This window comes from Oryx dammah, unplaced genomic scaffold (genome assembly GCF_014754425.2).
Source record: "Oryx dammah isolate SB20612 unplaced genomic scaffold, SCBI_Odam_1.1 HiC_scaffold_21, whole genome shotgun sequence".
In the NCBI taxonomy this organism is placed as follows: Eukaryota; Metazoa; Chordata; class Mammalia; order Artiodactyla; family Bovidae; genus Oryx; species Oryx dammah.
This window is the reverse complement of record NW_024070205.1, coordinates 35,050,313-35,070,910: the sequence shown is the minus strand read 5'-3', so window position 1 is coordinate 35,070,910 and position 20,598 is coordinate 35,050,313. Positions and strand designations below refer to the sequence as shown.

Sequence of the window (20,598 nt, the reverse complement as noted above, 5' to 3'; positions counted from 1 at the left end):
ACATCCTAAGGGATTGAAAACAAGGTGAACCTCAGGCCTGCCTAGCTACTGCCTTGACGGTGAGGAACAAAGTGGGCTCCCTGAGGGCAGAGACAGAGCTGAGAGTATGGGGAGGTCACAGTGGCTGGAGTTCAGGAAGATGAGTGGAGGGGACAGCCACACAAGAGGCCTCCAGACAGCTGTAGAGAACCCCCAAGTCCTCAGCAGTTCATTCACGGGAGAAAAAAAAAATCACCTGAAAGGATCAGACTGAAGCTCACAGCAGGTGGAGAACAGGGCTCGGCCCCACAGCCAGACTAGAAGATCTCATAACCCATATGCACTGGGTAGAATACTCTTAACGGTCTTGCCTCAGTAGTAGAGAAGAACTAGACCTTCCTACACTGCTCTGTTCCTATCTAAGCAATTTTAAAAGCAAAGCCTGAGAAGATCCATCTGTTTCTATGAAGCTAAACTGGGTCCCAGAATAAAGCTCAACAATGTTAATAGGAATATTCGGCACCCATTCACAGTATCTGCGATCCTATCAAAGACTACTTGGCATGCAAAGAAGCGGGAAAACACAGCCCACAAAAAGGAGAAAAATTAATCATGAAAAACCAACCCAGGGCTGGGAGAGAACTAGAACTGGAAGACAGAACATTAACAGTTATACTGTATTTCACACAGTCACAGGGAAGATGTTTTAAATATGCTATATAAGGACATGGAAGATATTAAAAAGCCTCAAATAGAACTTCTAGAAATGAAAACTATCATTATGTGAGGTGGAAAAGGTACTGAATGGAAATAATGACAGATTTTACAATAGAAAACACTAGTGAACCTGAAGACACAGCAATAGAGACTGTCCCAAAATGAAACAAAGACCTAAAAAAATGAAAAGGTTTAAATGAACAGAGCATCAGTGGACTGTGACACAACTTCAAGCAGCCTATATACATAGAACTTGAGTCCCAGGAAAAGGGGAAACAGAAAAAATATTTTAAAAATAAGGGAAGAAGTTTTTTCAATTTGATGGAAATAATAAACCTACAAATCCAAGAAGCTGAATAAACTCCAAGTATAAAAAACATGAAGAAGACTACATCCTGGAACATCAAAATCAGACTGTCGAAATCAATGATGAGTAGAAAATCTTACATGCAGCCAGAAGTTGCATATAATATTATGCAAACAATACAGACGACAGAAGATTTCCTGTCAGAAACAATGCAAATGAGGATTCAGAACAGCATCTTGAAGGTACTGAAAGATAAACACTGTCACCCTAGAATTCTATGATCTGTTAAAATGTGTTTAAAACATGAACGTGAAATAAAGACTCTTTCAGATGTACAAAAATGTAAAGGATTCATCACTGGTAGACCTGTACTACAAGAGATATAAAAGGAATGCCTTAAGCAGAAGAATGATACCAGATAAATCTACATAAAGGAATGAAAAACACTGAGAGTAAAGGGATAAACACTTAAATTTCTTTAAAAGATAATAATTACATAAAAATAATAACAACATAGGGTGGGATTTCTAACACATGTAGAAATATATGCCAACAGACAAAGACCAAGGTGGGTAAATGGGAGTATAGTATTTTAAATTTTTTTATACATGAAGTGGTATAATATCTCTAGAAGACAGACTGTGAAAAATTAAATGTATACACCATAAACTCTAAAGCAACAACTAAAATAAACACCATTTTAAATATCAAAATATACATAGGTTAAAAGTAAAAGGTTAGAAAATGATATAAGATTAATAAAGAAAAAGCTAGAGTGAATATATTAATACAGACAAAGTATATTTTAGAGGAAAGAAAATATAAGGGATAAAGAAAGACATTTCACAATGATAAAAGGATCAATTAGTCAAAAGGACAAAACAATTCTAAACAAGACCCTGATGCTGGGAAAGATTGAGGGCAGGAGGAGAAGGGGGTGACAGAGGATGAGATGGTTGGATGGCATCACTGACTCAACAGACATGAGTTTGAGCAAACTCTGGGAGATGGTGGAGGACAGGGAAGCCTGGCGTGCTGCAGTCCATGGGATAGCATAGCAAAGAGTCAGACACAGCTTAGCGACTGAACAACAACAACATGCACAAATTAAGACAGCTTCAAAATGCACAAAGCAAAACCCAATAAAACAGCAATGAGAAATAGACAAACCCACAATTACAGCCAGAGGCTTCAACACCCCTTCTGAGATACAAGTATTCAGAAAATCAGTGGACAGAGAATAATTGAACAAACTATCAACCAACCTGACCTAGTTTATACACTGATAGAATATTCAACCCAACAGAGGCAAAATAAACATCCTTTTCAAGTGAATACAGAACATTTACCAAGATAGACCATATTATAGACCATAAAACTAGTCTCAATAAATTTAAGAGTACAAGTTTTGTATTTTCTCTGACCACAATGGGATTAAATTAGAAATCAATAAAGAAGTATGGAATATCTCTAAATGCTTCCAAAATAATATATGATGATACATATGAAAATATAAAGTATCTCAAAGAAAATATTAAAAGGAATATTAGGCAGCATTTGAATATGATGAAAATGAAACAAAATACATCAAAATGTGTGAAATGCAGCTGAGAGTAAAAGGAAAGTTTATACTCAAATCCACTAAGGAAGAAAAATGTCTGAAATCAATGACTTCAGCTTCCATCTTAAGAAACACAAAAAACAAAAGTAAGGTAAAACAAAAATAAGCAGGAATTTCCCTGGTGGTCCAGTGGTTAAGACTGCACACCCAATGCAAGAGGCCTGGGTCAATCCCTGGTCAGGGAATTACAGAATTGATATTATTTTTTCCTTAAATGTTTGCTCAAACTCACCAGTAAAGCCATTTGGGCTTGGAGTTTTCTTGTTGGAGAAGTTTTAATCAACAAATTCAGTTTTTAAAATAGATATGAGGCCATTCAGGCTTTCTACCTCTTTAGTGATTTTAGTGTATATCTCTCAAACAATTGGTCAATTTTGTCCAAGTTGTTAAGTTTATTGGAAAACTTGTTTATAATGTTCAGTTGTTATTCTTTTGATATCTAGCGATGGTAGGATCTCTAGGGATGTTTCCTCTATCATTTCTAAAATTGATAACTCATATCTTCCCTTTTTTTTTCCTGATCAGGCTTACCAGAGTTTGATCAATTTCACTGCTCTTTGCAAAGAACCAGCTTAAAATTTTATTATTTTTCTCTATTAGTTTTCTGTTTTCTACTTAAAAGATTTTTACTCTGATCATTATTTTCTTTCTTCTGCTTCATTTTTTAAAATTTGGCTGCACTGGGTGTCCCAACTCATCATCAGAATATGGTGTAAACCCCAGGAATATGGGCTTCCCAGAAAGCAAAAGACAGATGCAGCTTAAGACCACCTGGGCTCTGATTCTGCTTTCCCTCCTTAGAATAAAGAGGTGGACCTGCAGATGCTAAGACTGGTGTAAGATCAGGAGAAATGCTTATCAGTAAATACTGCTTATTCCTTAAATGAAAGCATACAGATTTCAGTATGAATTCTTTCAAAGTAGTATTAAGATAAGACCAAAATATACAGTCTAGTGGCGCAGTCAAATAAAGAAGTTTCTGTATCAGGTAGACCCCACCTTGCATAGACTGACTGTCACTGACTGCTCCATACCCACATGGGTATCAGAAGCATTAAGAACACATACACTAAAAGATATGCATCTGCTCTCATCCTGAGGGACTAGTTCAATTCCAATAAAAGTCTACCTGTGGCTAATTAGAAATAATAGAAAAATATATAGAAATAAACTCATCTCACAATAGCTGTGTCTTTCTCTGGTCTTTTCCCACCATCCACAGTCCACTTGTCAATATAATGCTCTCCATCTCAAAGGGTGGCATGAGGATTAAGAGAATTAATTTATATGAAGAACTAAGGGCAGGGGATGGTATACAGTAACAGCTCAGCACATGTTCACTTATATTCCACTGAAGACTAGTAAAGATAAGTTAGACACAATCTGAAAACCTCATTGAACATGTTTATCACCATTTCCTTACCTATCAAACCCTTATGAAGAATGCAAAAATCAAAAGGGCAGGTGAGAGCAAAATGGAGTAAAAAGGAGACATCAGAATAATTTACTAAGTCACTATGTTAAAGGAAGAGAACTTCAAACATACACTCCTCATTTATCAGACCAATACAAAAATTTGAATGTGTTTATATGTATAATCCACCTAGTCACCATCGCAGTCCAAGTTCAAAATGAACACACTCTTTCAAGGTCAGCAACAAAGTGACCCAAGGCAGTCTCAACAATAATTGCATTAATAATGGTGAAGACTAATTGATGGCTTACTACTACATACCAGGTACCATCCTATGTGCTTTACATGTGTCAAAGAGTTGACTGGCAAATGACATAACTAGCAGATACAGTCCAAAATATGCTGACCGTTATAAATGTGATGATATTTCCAAAAATACTTTACCTGGAAAAAAATATCCATCTTAAACATCTTTACTAAGTAAATGGTATTAAAGACTTGTTCTTACAATGGTTGTATTTACCGGTGAGTGTATTCTCAAGTAAAGCCTACCATGGTACCTGAGTCTGGTGGTGGGGTGTCGACCAGGACACCGCTGGAGCTGCACTGGCTGATGTCCAGGCTCAGAGTCACTGTGCTCAGGGTCCATGGAGCTCCTCCTTCAGTGGCTGTGGACTGTCCATTAGTGGGCATTTCTGATGCAGGTACAGCTGGAATCTGAGAAACAGCTGATGTACTAGTGAAAGGAAAAATTCTCAACCCAGGAAATTCATATTAAAAACCTGAACAGTTTACAGACATTTATAACCGATAAGTTAAAACCTATTGGCTATGTAGAGGCAATATGAGACTAGGATTGTTTGGGAATACAATGAAATAAAGGCAAAAGATGAAAGAAAAACGGGGCTTCCCTGGCAGCTCAGGGGTTAAGAATCGACCTACCAATACAGGGGACACAGGTTCGATCCCTGGTCTGGGAAGATCCCACATGCTGCAGAGCAACTAAGCCCATGAGCCACAACTACTGAGCCTGCGAGCTCTAGAGCCCGTGAGCTGCACCTACTGCAGCCGATGTGCCTGGGGCCTGTGCTCCGCAACAAGAGAAGCCCAAGCGCTGCAACAAAGAGAAGCCCCTACTCACCACAGCTAGAGAAAGCCCACGTGCACAATGAAGACCCAGTGCAGCCTAAAGTAGTAAAACAAATACATTATTTAAAATGCTCAAAAAAAAAAAAAAAGATGGAAGAGAAACAGAGAGGGGTGGCTCTCTTGATCTAACTATGGAAGACACCCCTCTCACCTTGTAGTGCCTGGATGTCATCTGCTCTGTGGCTTTGTCTGTCCTCTTCTGAGGATGAGGAAGTTGTATTTGCAGAGGAGATACACTTCCTCTTCAAAGCTGGGATGTGGTAGCTCTTCAGGTACCTGCATATTAATAATTCGGCCATGTGTTCCTACCTGCCCTCAATGTGGGCACCTCTCACCTCTCTGCTTTCCTTATCCCATTTCTGTTTGGGATATTTCACTGTCTTCCTGGGTGAAGTCTTCCCTGACCATCTGGGCCCCCATCAAGGGATTCTTATATATTCCCTTCTATGGTCCTGCACTGATTTTCACAACTTAATTCTTATGAGCACAGGTCTTGTCTATTCAAAGAAGGGAAGCATCTTCTAACTTTCTGGATCCCCTGAACTGTTCAATTTATTATGAATTGTAGGTGGCATGTATCTACTGATCTATAGTGAAAAATCAAGACAAAAGCTGGTGAAAAATCAAGACAACAGCTATTAAAAATGATATAAAGGCTCCATAGTGACAACACACACTTCTGGAAAAACTAACACGTTATCAAAACTTGTGTCTCATACCTGATAACACTATCAATACAATTTATCTGCTGATGGGATGGGCTATGCTGAACCTTTCTCAAATCCTCAGAGGACTCAGTGTACATGCTATTAGTTTTCACTGTCTGGAAGGAAGAGGAGGTCTTTTGCTCATCTGAAATAGAATGAAAGGATGTCCAATTAAAAACATATTCTTGAGAACATGTACTTATTTAGCAAAATTAAATCATGATATTTTAGGATAGATATATGGTACTTTAGAATAGACATGATCGATATTATATAGCTATTAAGAATGAGTTCAGATCTAAATGAGCAGATATAGAAAGATACCACACAGAACAATTACTGAACAATTGCATTTGTACCTTTTAAAAAAGGAATGAAATGTTTCAGGCAAAGATTATCAAAGAACAAACAGGTGGAAGGTAAAAGGTTGATGGGGACTTTTACAATGTTACTACCTGTACAACTGATGGATCCTGGTATCACTAAGCAGGGGGTGACAGACGCAGTGCGTTCTTATGTGCATGGCACTGCCTGTGCTGAATTGGTATCCAACAGAACTTTCTATGATGACAGAATTGTATTTTATCTATACTGTCCAACCTGGTAGCCATTAACACCACATCCAGCAACCAAGCACTTGAAGTGTGGCTACAGCAAAAGAGGAACAACATTTTACATTTTATTTATTTGTAACTTATTGGTATTTAAATTGCAAAATGTGGCTGCTGCTGCTAAGTCGCTTCAGTCCTGTCCGACTCTGTGCGACCCCATAGACAGCAGCCCACCAGGCTCCCCCGTCCCTGGGATTCTTCAGGCAAGAACACTGGAGTGGGTTGCCATTACCAAATCTGATAGCAGAGGTATATATAGAGAAAAGAAGACCCTAGGCTGGAGCACTGAAGAACTTTCTGCAGAGAAGACACAGCCAGTAAAGGAGTCTTATCCAACCACTGATTTATTCTCTGTATCTATGAGCTTTTTTTTTTTTTTTAGATTCCACATATAAGTGAAACCATATGCTATGTGTCTTTCTCTGACTTATTTCACACACAGTTCTCCTAAATTCCTTTTGCTGTCACAAGGGAAGAATTTCATTCTTTTTATGGCCAAATAATATTCCATTCTCTACATATACCAGTTCCTTTATCCATTCATCTGTGGATGCACACTTAGGTTGCTTCAATGTCTTGGTTATTGGAAATAATTCTGCAATGAACATAGTGATGCATATATCTTTTCAAATTAGTGTTTTCATTTTCTTCAGATAAATACTCATAAATGAGACTGCTGGATTATATGGTAGTTTCATTTTTAATTTTTTGAGGAACCGCCATACTTTTTTCCACAGTGGCTGCACCAATTTACATTCCCATCAATAGTATAAAAGGGTTCCCTTTCCTCCAGGTCCTCACCAACACTTGCTATTTCTTGTCCTTTTGATGGCCATTCTGATGGGTGTGAGGTGACATTTCATTGTGGTTTCGATATGCTGTGGTCTCCAACTATAGCTGTGGATTCGTTTATTTCTCCTTGAAGTTTTTATCAATTTTTGCTTCATATTACATATTTTGAAGCTCTGAAATTAGGTGCATCAACAGGCTTGGTTTATGTTCTCAGAGAATCAATTTCTTAGTCTTTATGCAATATTGCTCTGAAAGCCTCGTTCTAAAGGCTACTGTGTCTGACCTTAGTACGGTGCCTTACAGTTTTCTTTTGACTCCTGTTAGCATGGCATATCTTTTCTAACCTTTAATATTCAAAATGGGTTTTGTTGACAATTAACAGTTGGATCTTGCTTTTCCATCCAATCTGACAATTTGTCTTTTCACTGGTATATTGAGATCATTCACATATGATGTGATCAATGCTGTTGGATTAAAATGTACCCCTTTTAAAAAATTTTAACTGGAGGATAATTATAATATTGTGATGTTTTTTGCCATACCTCTTGCTAGTTGTTTTCCATTTGTTCCATCTGGGTTTTTTGGTTTCTTTTTTTTTTCCTTTTCTGTCTCACTTGGGTTAAGTATTTTAAATTACATTTTACCAAGTCTACTGACATTATTTATACTTCTTTAAAATTTTTTACTAATAATTATCCTGAAGTTTACACACATATTGTAAGAAGTCAGTTTCTATCTCATCAAAATACTCCAAATAATGAAATTTGGGAAGAATTTTACAACAGTATATTCCCAATACCTAGCTCCTGTTCTTTGTAGTATTTTTTACACACATTATAAACGTAAAATATTCTTTTTGCTTTAGTTACCTTTCAGAGTGACTAAAAATAAGCGAAAAATAATATGTATTTTATCTTAAGTGCATAAGTATTAGTCATTCAGTCATATCTGACTCTTTGTGACCCCATGGACTGTAACCAGCCAGGCTCCTCCATCCACGGCCTTCTCCAGGCAAAAATGCTAGAGTGGATAGCCATTCCCTTCCCCAGGGGATCATCCTGACACAGGGATTGAACCCAGGTCTCCTGCATTGCAGGCAGATTCTTAACCATCTGAACTACCAGGGAAGCCCTGGGCATTTCATCTTACTTTATTCTATTTCCAGGCTCTTCATTTTTGTGTGGATCCAAGTTTTATGTCTGGCATCATATTCCTTCTACCTTTACAAATTCCTTCAGAACTCTTACAGAACAAATTTACTGCTGGCAGTAAATTCCTGTAGCTTTTGTTTGAGAAAAATCTTTATATCTCCATTTCTGAAAGATACTCCCACTAGGTGTATAATTCTGCATTTATGGTCTTCTCCTTTGAAGATTTTACTGTCATCTAACATTCATGCTTTCTGAAGAAATGTATACTGTAATTTTTATTCTTATCCTTCTTTCTCTGTTGATAATCTTTTTCTTTTGGTTACCTTCAACATATTCTCTCGGTTTTATTTTAGTTTAAATATGATATGCTGAAGCATTTTTATTTTGTTTTTTTTTTTTTGGTATCTATGCTACTTGATGTTCTTTGAATGTGGAAAATCTCAGCCATTATTTCAAGTATTCTTCCTGGGATTCCAATTACTCCTACTAGATCCATTTAATCCTGTCCTCAAATTCCTTTTTTTTTTTTTTTTTTTGGCCAAGCCACATGGCATGCAGGATCTTAGTTTCTCAATCAAGGATTGAACCTACACCCGCTGCACTGGAGTCAACCGCTGGACAGCCAGGGAAGTACACCTAAATTCTTAAGAGGTTCTACCCTGTATGTCCTGTTCTCTTTGTTTCAGCTTGGGTCATTTTTATTTAACCACCTTCAAGTTCATTGATTCTCTTCTTAGTTGAGTGCCCATCAATGGCATTCACTTACCTCCAGCGTTGCTAGCATTTGCACTTGATCCTTCCTTTTATATCACCTCTCTATGCTGCGATTCCTTAGTGGTTTTGCATGTTGCCTACCTTATCCTTTGGAGCCTGTATTCATTATTCAGTTATTTCCAATGTCTGTGTCCTGCCTGACTCTTGTTCCAATGACTGTTTTGTCTCTTCGGAGGTTTTTTCCTTGCTTTTCGTATGTTTCACAATTTGCTGAGAACTGAACATACCTAAGACAGCAGGGACTGGGCATGGCTTCCCTTCCACTACATCAGAGTCAGTCTAATGAAACTTTAGGCCAGGCTAAAGGTCTGCTGTTGCTGTGATCTCATTCAGTGTACGACAGCTTTCAGATCCCTCCAGTGTCACTGCTTCAGGTGGTGGCTGGTCTCCCGAGAGCGCTTCTTTTCCAACGTTTGCTCCACTTTCAGTCTTGGGCTTCCCTTTGCACTGTGCCTCAGAGAAGGTCCGCCTCTTGCAGGTGACAAGGTTCAGTCGGTTACAGGATCCAGCACTTATTTCACTTCATGTGTGCCTCTCCTCAGATTACAGGCCTGCTGGCTGTCCCGTACCCTCAGCACTCTGATGGGTTCAAGAAAGATCATGAACTTAATGCCTGTCTGGGCTTTTTCCCTGTGAAGTTTGGAATGAGTTCGTTCAGTTTATGAGTCATCTTTCACCTGGGCTTTGTGTCACCCTTGCAGCGGAACATTCAATTTCCCCAATTCTCTGGCAGCAGGTTATCGATCGGTATGTACAGCTGATGAAGGGACTTTATGTGTCTCTGTTGTTCTTTGTCCTGCCATAATACACTTAAAAGTTTCCCTTCTTAAGTGTGTCTGAGTGCTCAGTTGCGTCTGACTCTTTGAGACCCCATGGACTGTAGCCTGCCAGGCTCCCCTGTCCATGGGGTTTCCCAGGCAAGAATGGTAGAGTGGATTGCCATTTCCTTCTTCAGCGGACCTTCCTTCTCCCAGGGACTGAACCCATGTCTCTTGTGTCTCCTGCATGGGCAGGTGGATTCTTTACCACTGTGCCACCTGGGATGCCCTATTATTCTTTCTTATTCTTTTCTAAAGCATGACCTGCCTTTATAAAAAGGGTCAACATGTATACTTAAAACCTTGTGTTCTTGTGTGCTGCAGCACCCTGTCTATAAAACATGTATACAATGACCATTATTTTCCTTTTCATTGGTGTATGTCTCTACTCAATTTCTAATACTTAAATTATAACATTTTCCATCTTTAAGTTGTACCCCTGTTCTCCTGAGTAATAAAGATTTTTTTTAACTAGCTCTTTAAACTTGTAGGTCTTAAAATGTTAATAAAATCAAGATGCCCAAGTAATATCAGTTCTCTGAGGTTATTCCAAATGGCAACAGAGTTTCCCCCAGAGTCACATCCCAGGTATGCTCACTAACTATGTTAGAAAATGTAAGTTTCTAATAGCAGCATAAGTACACAGAGTTACCTATAGCTTAAATTTTATAAAATGGTGAACGAAGTACTGATGTCTGCTTCGATATACAGCTTCAAACAACAGTACTGGTGGTATTGCCAGACCAATGGTAGATAATAAGAAACTGGATAAAGCAGGAGCTTAGAAAGAATTTCTACTCTGAGAAGAAATTCCAGAGGTCAGGACACAAAAATCTCATGAACATGAGATCAGAGGTCAAGGCAGCAGCAGGGAGCACTACCTGGATCAGACAATGAAGAAAACATTTAGAGATTTTAGATTTAAAATCTCCCCAAAGAATTTTTATCTGCCAGGACATGGGATAATGATAAAGAGCAAAAAAGATATTTAAGATAAATCCTTTTGTGGAGGAGATCGGATGGTGTCAAGCGACAAAAAGCGTTGTCATTTCTAGCTTGTGCCCTTACGTCTACAGCAAAAGAAACACACAGAAGCATGAATCCTTCTGTCCAGGTGAAGAAAAAGTACAAAAACCCAAAGTAAAGGACTTTCTGTATCCACAGGGCATCCTATGGGCTCCCAGTGATACCACTCGTGGGAGCCACAGTTTGATATTTTTCTTGTGGAAATCATGTCGAGTCCCAAAAAACACAGCTACTATATTATTATGGACTTTAGATAAGATTTCACCCTATTGCGTAAAACACCCATTTGACAATGGTAGAGACCATCAGTAACATTTAGGTGACCCAAGTTTACAATAGCTTCCAACATTATATTAATATTTGGGGAGAAAAATTAGAAGAGAAATTTACCTAAGTAAAGAAGTTATGAAACTTATATATATGTGAAGTGAGGTGAAGTGAAAGTCACTCAGTTATATCTGACTTTTTGTGACCACATGGACTGTAGCCTGCCAGGCTCTTCCATCATGATATTCTCCAGGCCATAATACTGGAGTGGGTAACTGTTCCCTCCTCCAGGGGATCTTTCCAGCCCAGGGCTCGAACCCAAGTCTCCCAGACTCTTTACCATCTGAGCCACCAGGGAAGCTTGTGTGTGTGTGTCTCTGTGTGTATAGATATATCAGTTTCGGTTGAGTCGCTCAGTCATGTCTGACTCTTTGCAACCCAATGAACTGCAGCATGCCAGGCCTCCTTGTACATCACCAACTCCCGGAGTTCACCCAAACTCATGTCCATTGATCGGTGATGCCATCCAATCATCTCATCCCCTGTCATCCCCTTCTCTTCCTGCCCTCAATCTTTCCCACCATCAAGGTCTTTTCAAATGAGTCACCTCTTCGCATCAGGTGGCCAAAGTATTGGAGTCTCAGCTTCAACATCAGTTCTTCCAATGAACACCCAGGACTGATCTCCTTTAGGATGGACTGGTTGAATCTCCTTGCAGTCCAAGGGACTCTCAAGAGTCTTCTCCAACACCACAGTTCAAAACCATCAATTATTTGGCACTTAACTTTCTTTATAATCCAACTCTCACATCCATACATGACTACTGGAAAAACCATAGCCTTGACTAGACAGACCTCTGTTTACAAAGTAATGTCTCTGCTTTTTAATATGCTGTCTAGGTTGGATTTCCCTGGTGGCTCAGGTGGTTAAGCATCTGCCTAAAATGCGGGAGACCAGGGTTCGATCCCTGGGTCGGGAAGATCCCCTGGAGAAGGAAATGGCAACCCACTCCAGTATTCTTGCCTGGAAAATCCCATGGACAGAGGAGCCTGGTAGGCTACAGTGCATGGGGTCACTACGAGTCGGACATGACTGAGTGGCTTCACTTTCACTTTCAGGTTGGTCATAACTTTTCTTCCAAGGAGCAAGCGTCTTTTAATTTCATGGCTGCAATCACCATCTGCAGTGATTTTGGAGCCCACAAAAATAAAGTCAGCTACTGTTTTTCCATCTATTTGCTATGAAGTAATGGGACCAGATGCCACGGTCTTAGTTTTCTGAATGTTGAGCTCTAAGCCAACATTTTTACTCTCCTCTTTCACTTTCATCAAGAGGCACTTGAGTTCTTCTTCACCTTCTGCCATAAGGGAGGTGTCATCTGCATATCTGAGGTTATTGATATTTCTCCCCGCAATCTTGATTCCAGCTTGTGCTTCCTCCAGCCCAGCGCTTCTCATGATGTACTCTGCATATAAGTTAAATAAGCAGGGTGACAATACACAGCCTTGATGTACTCCTTTTCCTATTTGGAACCAGTCAGTTGTTCCATGTCCAGTTCTAACTGTTTCTTCCTGACCTGCATATAGCTTTCTCAACAGGCAGGTCAGGTGGTCTGGTATTCCCATCTCTTTCAGAATTTTCCACAGTTTATTGTGATCCATACAGTCAAAGGCTTTGGCATAGTCAAGAAAGCAGAAATAGATGTTTTTCTTGAACTCTTTTGCATTTTTGATGACCCAGTGGATGTTGGCAATTTGATCTCCAGTTCATCTGCCTTTTTTAAAACCAGCTTGAACATCTGCAAGTTCATGGTTCACGTATTGCTGAAGGCTGGCTTGGAGAATTTTGAGCATTACTTTACTAGCATGTGAGATGAGTACAATTGTGCGGTAGTTTGAGCATTCTTTGGCATTGCCTTTCTTTGGAATTGGAATGAAAACTGACCTTTTCCAGTCCAGTGACCACTGCTGAGTTTTCCAAATTTGCTGACATATTGAGTGCAGCGCTTTCACAACACCATCTTTTAGGATTTGAAATAGCTCAACGGGAATTTCATCACCTCCACTAGCTTTGTTCATAGTGATGCTTCCTAAGGCCCACTTGACTTCACATTCCAGGATGTCTGGCTCTAGGTGAGTGATCACACCATTGTGATTATTTGGGTTGTGAAGATTTTTTTTTATACAGTTCTTTTGTGTATTCTTGCCACCTCTTCTTAATATCTTCTGCTTCTGTTAGGTCCATACCATTTCTGTCCTTTATTGAGCCCATCTTTGTGTGAAATGTTCCCTTGGTATCTCTAATTTTCTTGAAGAGATCTCTAGTCTTTCCCATTCTGTTGTTTTCCTCTATTTCTTTGCATTGATCGCTGAGGAAGGCTTTCTTATCTCTCCTTGCTGTTCTTTGGAACTCTGCATTCCAATGCTTATAGCTTTCCTTTTCTCCTTTGCTTTTCACTTTTCTTTTCACAGCCATTTGTAAGGCCTCCTCAGACAGCCATTTTGCCTTTTTGCATTTCTTTTTCTTGGGGAATATCTTGATCCCTGTCTCCTGTACAATGTCACGAACTTCCATTCATAGTTCATCAGGCACTCTGTCTATCAGATCTAGTCCCTTAAATCTATTTCTCACTTCCACTGTATAATCATAAGGGATTTGATTTAGGTCATACCTGAATGGTCTAGTGGTTTTCTCCACTCTCTTCAATTTCAGTCTGAATTTGGCAATAAGGAGTTCATGATCTGAGCTACAGTCAGCTCCCGGTCTTGTTTTTGCTGACTGTATAGAGCTTCTCCATCTTTGGCTGCAAAGAATATAATCAATCTGATTTCGGTGTTGACCATCTGATGATGTCCATGTGTAGAGTCTTCTCTTGTGTTGTTGGAAGAGGGTGTTTGCTGTGACCAGTGCGTTCTCTTGGCAAGACTCTATTAGCCTTTGCCCTGCTTCATTCCATATTCCAAGGCCAAATTTGCCTGTTACCCCAGATGTTTCTTGACTTCTTACTTTTGCATTCCCAGTCCCCTATAATGAAAAGGACATCTTTTTTTGGGTGTTAGTTCTAGAAGGTCTTGTAGGTCTTCATAGAAAAGTTCAACTTCAGCTTTTCCAGCATTACTGGTCAGGGCATAGACTTGGATAACTGTGATATTGAATGGTTTGCCTTGGAAATGAACAGAGATCATTCTGTTGTTTTTGAGATTGCATCCAAATACTGCATTTTGGACTCTTTTGTTGACTATGATGGCTACTCCATTTCTTCTAAGGGATTCCTGCCCACAGTAGTAGATATAATGGTCATCTGAGTTAAATTCACCCATTCCGGTCCATTTTAGTTTTCTGATTCCTAGAATGTCAACATTCACTCTTGCCATCTCCTGTTTGATCACTTCCAATTTGCCGTGATTCATGGACCTAACATTCCAGGTTCCTATGGAATATTGCTCTTTACAGCATTGGACCTTGCTTCTATCACCAGTCACAAGCACAACTGAGTGTTGTTTTTGCTCTGGCTCCATCTCTTCATTCTTTCTGAAGTTATTTCTCCACTGATCTCCAGTAGCATATTGGGCACCTATGGATCTGGGGAGTTCATCTTTCAGTGTCCTATCTTTTTGCCTTTTCATACTGCTCATGGGGTTCTTAAGGCAAGAATACTGAAGAGGTTTGCCATTCCCTCCTCCAGTGGACCTATAATGCATACAGACTAACTTCTCAAAATAATGTCAACTATCATGATTGATCCAATTCTTCTGAAATGCTCCTTACCTCGTATTGAGAAAAGAAAAGCATGTAAGCAAGAAAAAGACCAAGTTTTTCATTCAATTTAGGTCATTCTCCATTTGTTTGAAATGATAGGAAGGGATTATCATTTTAATAATATTTGATTATCTGAAATCCATTCTAAAATTAACAAGTTTGGTTTATAAATTGCTCATACAGAGGAACTGTAGTGCTGGAGAGTCCCTTGGATTCAAGGAGATCAAACCAGTTAATCTTAAAGGAAATCAACCCCGAGTGTTCATTGTAAGGAGTGATGTTGAAGCTGAAGCTCCAATACTTTGGACACCTGGTGTAATGAGACAACTCACTGGAAAAGACCCTGATACTGGTAAAGATTGATGGCAGGGGAAGAAGGGGACGAGACGGACAAATAGTTGGGTGGTATCACCAGAGTGCAGTCCATGAGGTCACAGAGAGTCGGATGTGGTTTAGAGACTGAACAGCATATAGAGGAAATCAACAAATCAGTTGGAATTAGCAGAAAAGTCAATTCTTTAGTAGAAGTATTCTGTGACTACATTCTAACACCATTTAGCTTTTAGGATAGTATGTGCTGCTGCTGTTGTCATTATTATGATTACTATTACTTTTGTCATCTGGGTATGTAAATCTGAATAGCAACACCCAGGGGTCATGGCTTCATGAGAGAGGGGAACTGCCCTGATGACTCACCCCCAGGCCGTCCTGAGCGGGTTCCCGACACTGGCTTGTTTGCTGACTTGGCCCTTGACTCGATGTAGAGCTGCTGACCTAGATTCTTGATCTTGTTCACACTGGCACAGATCTGCTGCAAAGTCAACTTAGGGCAAAGAGTGATGAACAATGTTTCAAAGATTGTAACAGTGTGCATCAAGAGATACATAAACCAAATACATGTAACTTTTGGTTCTCTGAGGATAGAATAACTGAAATCACCATTAACAGCATTAGTTCAGTCTTCCCCTGAGCCAGAGCACAGGGGTACCAAGGAGGCTTTGCATCAACCTGTCCACAACATGCTAGTTTTTAATTTTGTTTTATTTATTTATTTTTTTGGCTGCACCCTGTGGCCTGTGGGACCTTAGTTCTCAACCAGGGATTGAACCCTTTGCCCTCTGCAGTGAAAGTGCCGAGTCTTCACCACTGGACCGCCAGGGAAGTCCCCAGGCTAATTTTAGAAAGCACACAAGTAGCCCAAATGCCACCTTCTTAAAGGTGGTATTTTCTTTTTACAGACATTTTCCCCAAACCGAAGTAGATCAGAAGGTCTATGACCAAATCAGGTCTTCAAGTCAAGAGCATATACTGAGAAGCCACACACGTCGAGGTACAGAACCGGCGCTGAAGCGTCATGGGTAACTACACATGGAGAAAAGGACATGTGCTCAGGAGCACACGCGTGCCTGCTCACCGGTGCCTCTGGCACCTCATCCACGCCGTGCCCGCTGGACTCACTGGAGGGTTGAGGCTGACCTGAGGCTCCTGTGACCCGCTGCTCCCCAGGCCCCCATAGCCGCTGGACTTGCTCCCGTGAACAGGCTGTGAGAGAAAGGGAGGCCCATGCAGCCCTGGGTTACACGGCAAGTTAAAAGGGAGACCTGCGTTATCTGCCTCTGTGCTCACCTGCAGTAATCACTAAATTAAAGTGAAAATGTTTGGAATCCTAATAGCGGCATGTGAAGGGTGATGTGACATAGAGGACATTTCTCTCTCATCTCAGTAATTCTCAAGGGCAGAGTTTACTTTTCTAGTCTGGTGGGGGGGCGGTATTTAGAGTACAACGATTTTTTTAAAAGCTGTGGTTAATAAATTTAACACAACATGAAAATAAACTCTAGCTCTTGATGCTGAGTTTAAAACAGGCAGAACAAACAAAATACCAATACATACCATACTATCCCCCCAAACCTAATAGATACTTCATGAACCCTAGAGATGGCTGGATAGCTTCATTGACTCAAAGGACAGGAGTTGGAGCAAAGTCTGGGAGACAGTGAAGGACAAGGAAGCCTGGTGTGCTGTAGTCCATGGGGTTGCAAAGAGTCGGACACGACTTAGCAACTGAACAACAGAGATTTTACGAACGACCTTTTGAAAATTACTGACCAACAGTTTTAGTGGTACCACTGTTGTAGCCAAACGCTCCGGGAAGCTCACTCACTCAGAAGGACAGTGTGAATAGTGGAGAGCAGTTTACTACATCGGCGGGTCCAAGGCAGAGTTTCCTCTTGACCCAGAGGCTCTGATCGATTTTTGTGACAACCTTTTATATCCAAAGTGTAGGTACCCAAGCCCATATCCCCAAATTCTTTAAAACCCACTGTGGACAATGTTATTAAAAGATACAATCAGGTTACAGCCATAAATTCACATTCTAAAGCTATCTGGACATACAGCTTGGCCAACAGCAATAGGTATTTTTAAGATTATAGATAGTGATTAATTACATAGGGGACATTGCATTCCTTCTGGCTCTGGGAGGTCTAGCTAGGTATGGGGTCTGCCTGGTCTGGTTTTTATCTGCCCAGGAGGCCTATTAGGCTGCTGGTATTTTATCTCCATGGCCTCCTAGATATACAGTCCAAACGTTCCCCAAGACTGTAAGATGGAGTTCCTTTTCTTTTAAAAATGGAGTCAGTCCAGTGAAGGCAACCTGCTCCTCTCCTCTTTCACCATCAATAAACACTCAACAAGGTTACTGATTGAATCTCTAGGAGAAATCCTTTTGGTACTTGTTTTCAACAGGTAGTTATTTTTCATACTTATGCCTCATAATGATTACAGATAGTGAGACCCGCCACTCCTCCCTCAACTTTTAAAAAATTATTTCAAAGAATAGCAAAGCTAAAACACTGGCAGCATTTGAAAGACAAGAATTCTCTCGTTTAGAAATAACTTCTTTGTCTAACTGCTTCCTGTGACTCCTTATGCTGTCTTCAAAAAGGTTCTTACAAAAATGTCCTGTGTATTTAACACAGATAAAAGGAAAACAAGATTAATGAAATTTAACGTAAAAACAAAAAGAAGAAGACAAAAATTTCTGGAATGTAGAGGGTAAGGCTGGCAGTTTATTTCTGTGAAATGACTTTACTAAGACTGAATGTTAAAATTAAACACAACTATGAGAATTTTGTGTTTGTTTTTTTTTTTAATCTCTCACTTTACCTGTAAGAGAAGTTTTTGAATTTGTTCTTGTAATTCTGCGATGTCTTTGTCATCATTGCTAATCTTTTTTACTCTGGTGGCAAAAACATCCTTGTTTAGTGGACTCCTACAAAATGCCAAGGGAAAGACTGAGTCAAGAAATTTAAGATTCATTCACAATGAAGTCTAAAGTGATCTTTAATAGAATATTCAAACAATAAAGCTATATCTTTACAAAGTAACTCTTCAACTCCAAATACATAAAATATGAAGCTCATATTCTACTTATGGAAGCAGAGAAAATCCTAAGAAACAAGGGAGACGTTAACAGATTTTAGTTTAGTCTCTTCATAGCTCTGATCTTTCCATAATCATTTCAGCACTGTATCTGTAAAATTTAAAACAGTGACAAGTAACCTCCTCAGCTACTAAAGCATGTTCAACAACTACTGGTCTCAAAATTTAACATGAACTGAGTAACCTACTGGTTCTGAAACTGAGGCCTTCCTTGGTGGTTCAGACAGTAAAGAATCCACCTTCAATGAAAGAGACCTGGATTTGACCCCTGGGTCAGGAAGATCCCCTGGGGGAGGAAATGGCAACCCACTCCAGTATTCTTGCCTGGAGAATACCATGAACAGAGGAGCCTGGTGGGCTACAGTCCATGGAGTTGCAGAGTCAGACACGACTGAGTAACAATTTCACTTTTTACTTTTTTCTAAGAAATTTTAAGACCTTAAGTTTGTCAAACTACATTCAATGCTTAATGTATCTAATCACTTGAGCTATGTAATAAAGATGACTCTGCTCCCATCCTCATGGTGAACATGTGGCTGTCACAAAACCTTCAGTCTTTTTTATATTCAAATTCTAGAGCATCTGAAATCTACTAGCTGAATATCAACAAAGAGAAGGAGCTGACAATGCCTCAGGACCCTCTATGCGACAGGAAGTAGCCTTGCTTCAAGACATACATCAAGAATAAGCCTCATTTTCTAAACTCTCACAATATGTGAGCACCATTTCAACTGCTCCACCACGGCCCCCTCCTCCTGCCCCATGCACCATGGGCCTGAGTGTCATCCAGAGGTGTCTGGGCTGCTGGTCAAGTGCAAGTTCGAGTGAAAACAGGACGTCCAGCTTTGTGCAATGAGACTGGGATATTCCCGGTGGGGACCCTTCCTACAAAACTGAGTTGTATATTTAATCACCAATTACATCACTCAAAGGATTTACATGAGAGGATTCCCTGCTGGTCTAGCCATGAGGACACAGAGCTTTCACTGCCAAGGGCTCAGGTTCAGTCCCTGGTCAAGGAACTAAGGCTTCCTCGGTGGCTCAGTGGTAAAGAATCTGTCTGCAGTGTAAGAGATGCAGGAGATTCAGGTGTGATCCCTGGGATGGGAAGATCCCCTGGAGAAGGGAATGGCAACCCACTCCAGTATTCTTGCCTGGAGAATCCCATGGACAGAGGAGCCTGGTGGGCTACAGTCCATAGGATCGGCAAGAGCCAGATGTGACTAAGCATGCACCTGTAAGGAGCTAAGATCAACTAAGATACCACACACTGCATCACTCAGCCAAAAAAGAAGATTCACGTCGCAAGAGCGACACCACTTTCAACAAATGCTATCAATTCAGCATGAAGAGTCAGCTGTGGTGCTCGTCAGGAAACTGGCTGAGGGCTAAGGAAGGAAATTTGGTTTTCATCTCCTCTTTGCAACTTCCTCTCTCAGAGATCGCTGAGTAAGTGACTCTTTCACTGAATGTGGATTTTTTTTTTTCTGTAATGTGAGAGGTAACAAGCACCTAGCCTTCCTCCCCACAGAGCTGCTTAATATCAAAGAGATAATTAAGGTTAGCGTCCCTCACTGAACACTCTCACAGGCCCCCCGCCCGACCTCAACTGTCACCTTTCCAAAACTCTACTCATGTGTTCACAGCACATGAGTAGTTTCTGTTTTCCCGTGCGCGCTGGGCTACATGGAGGCAAAGAGAATGTCTGTTCTGTTTACAACCTCATCCTCAGGGTCCAGCACAACGCCTGACTCAGCAGGTACTTCACTAATACTTATTGAAGGAATAAATGCATTAAAGTAACTACACAAACGTAACAGATAATTATTATTCTGTGAGAGGTTAATACCTGCTGCTGCTGCTGCTGAGTCGCTTCAGTCATGTCCGACTCTGCTCCCCACCAGGCTCCCCCGTCCCTGGGATTCTCCAGGCAAGAACATTGGAGTGGGTTGCCATTTCCTTCTCCAGTGCATGAAAGTGAGAAGTAAAAGTGAAGTCGCTCAGTAGTGTCCAACTCTTAGCAACCCCCTGGACTGCAGCCCACCAGGCTCCTCCCGTCCAT

General features: G+C 40.3%; 1 protein-coding gene across 1 annotated transcript in view; it reads right to left on the bottom strand.

Annotated features, from left to right (window-relative positions):
• The window catches only part of PER3 (period circadian regulator 3), a 68,995-nt gene that overhangs the window by 18,159 nt on the left and 30,238 nt on the right, over nt 1–20,598 (bottom strand). Inside the window, 7 exon segments of the mRNA XM_040263333.1 lie at nt 4,599–4,766; nt 5,339–5,463; nt 5,907–6,039; nt 15,789–15,915; nt 16,507–16,559; nt 16,562–16,634; nt 18,261–18,366. Coding sequence (XP_040119267.1) covers nt 4,599–4,766; nt 5,339–5,463; nt 5,907–6,039; nt 15,789–15,915; nt 16,507–16,559; nt 16,562–16,634; nt 18,261–18,366 — 785 coding nt within the window.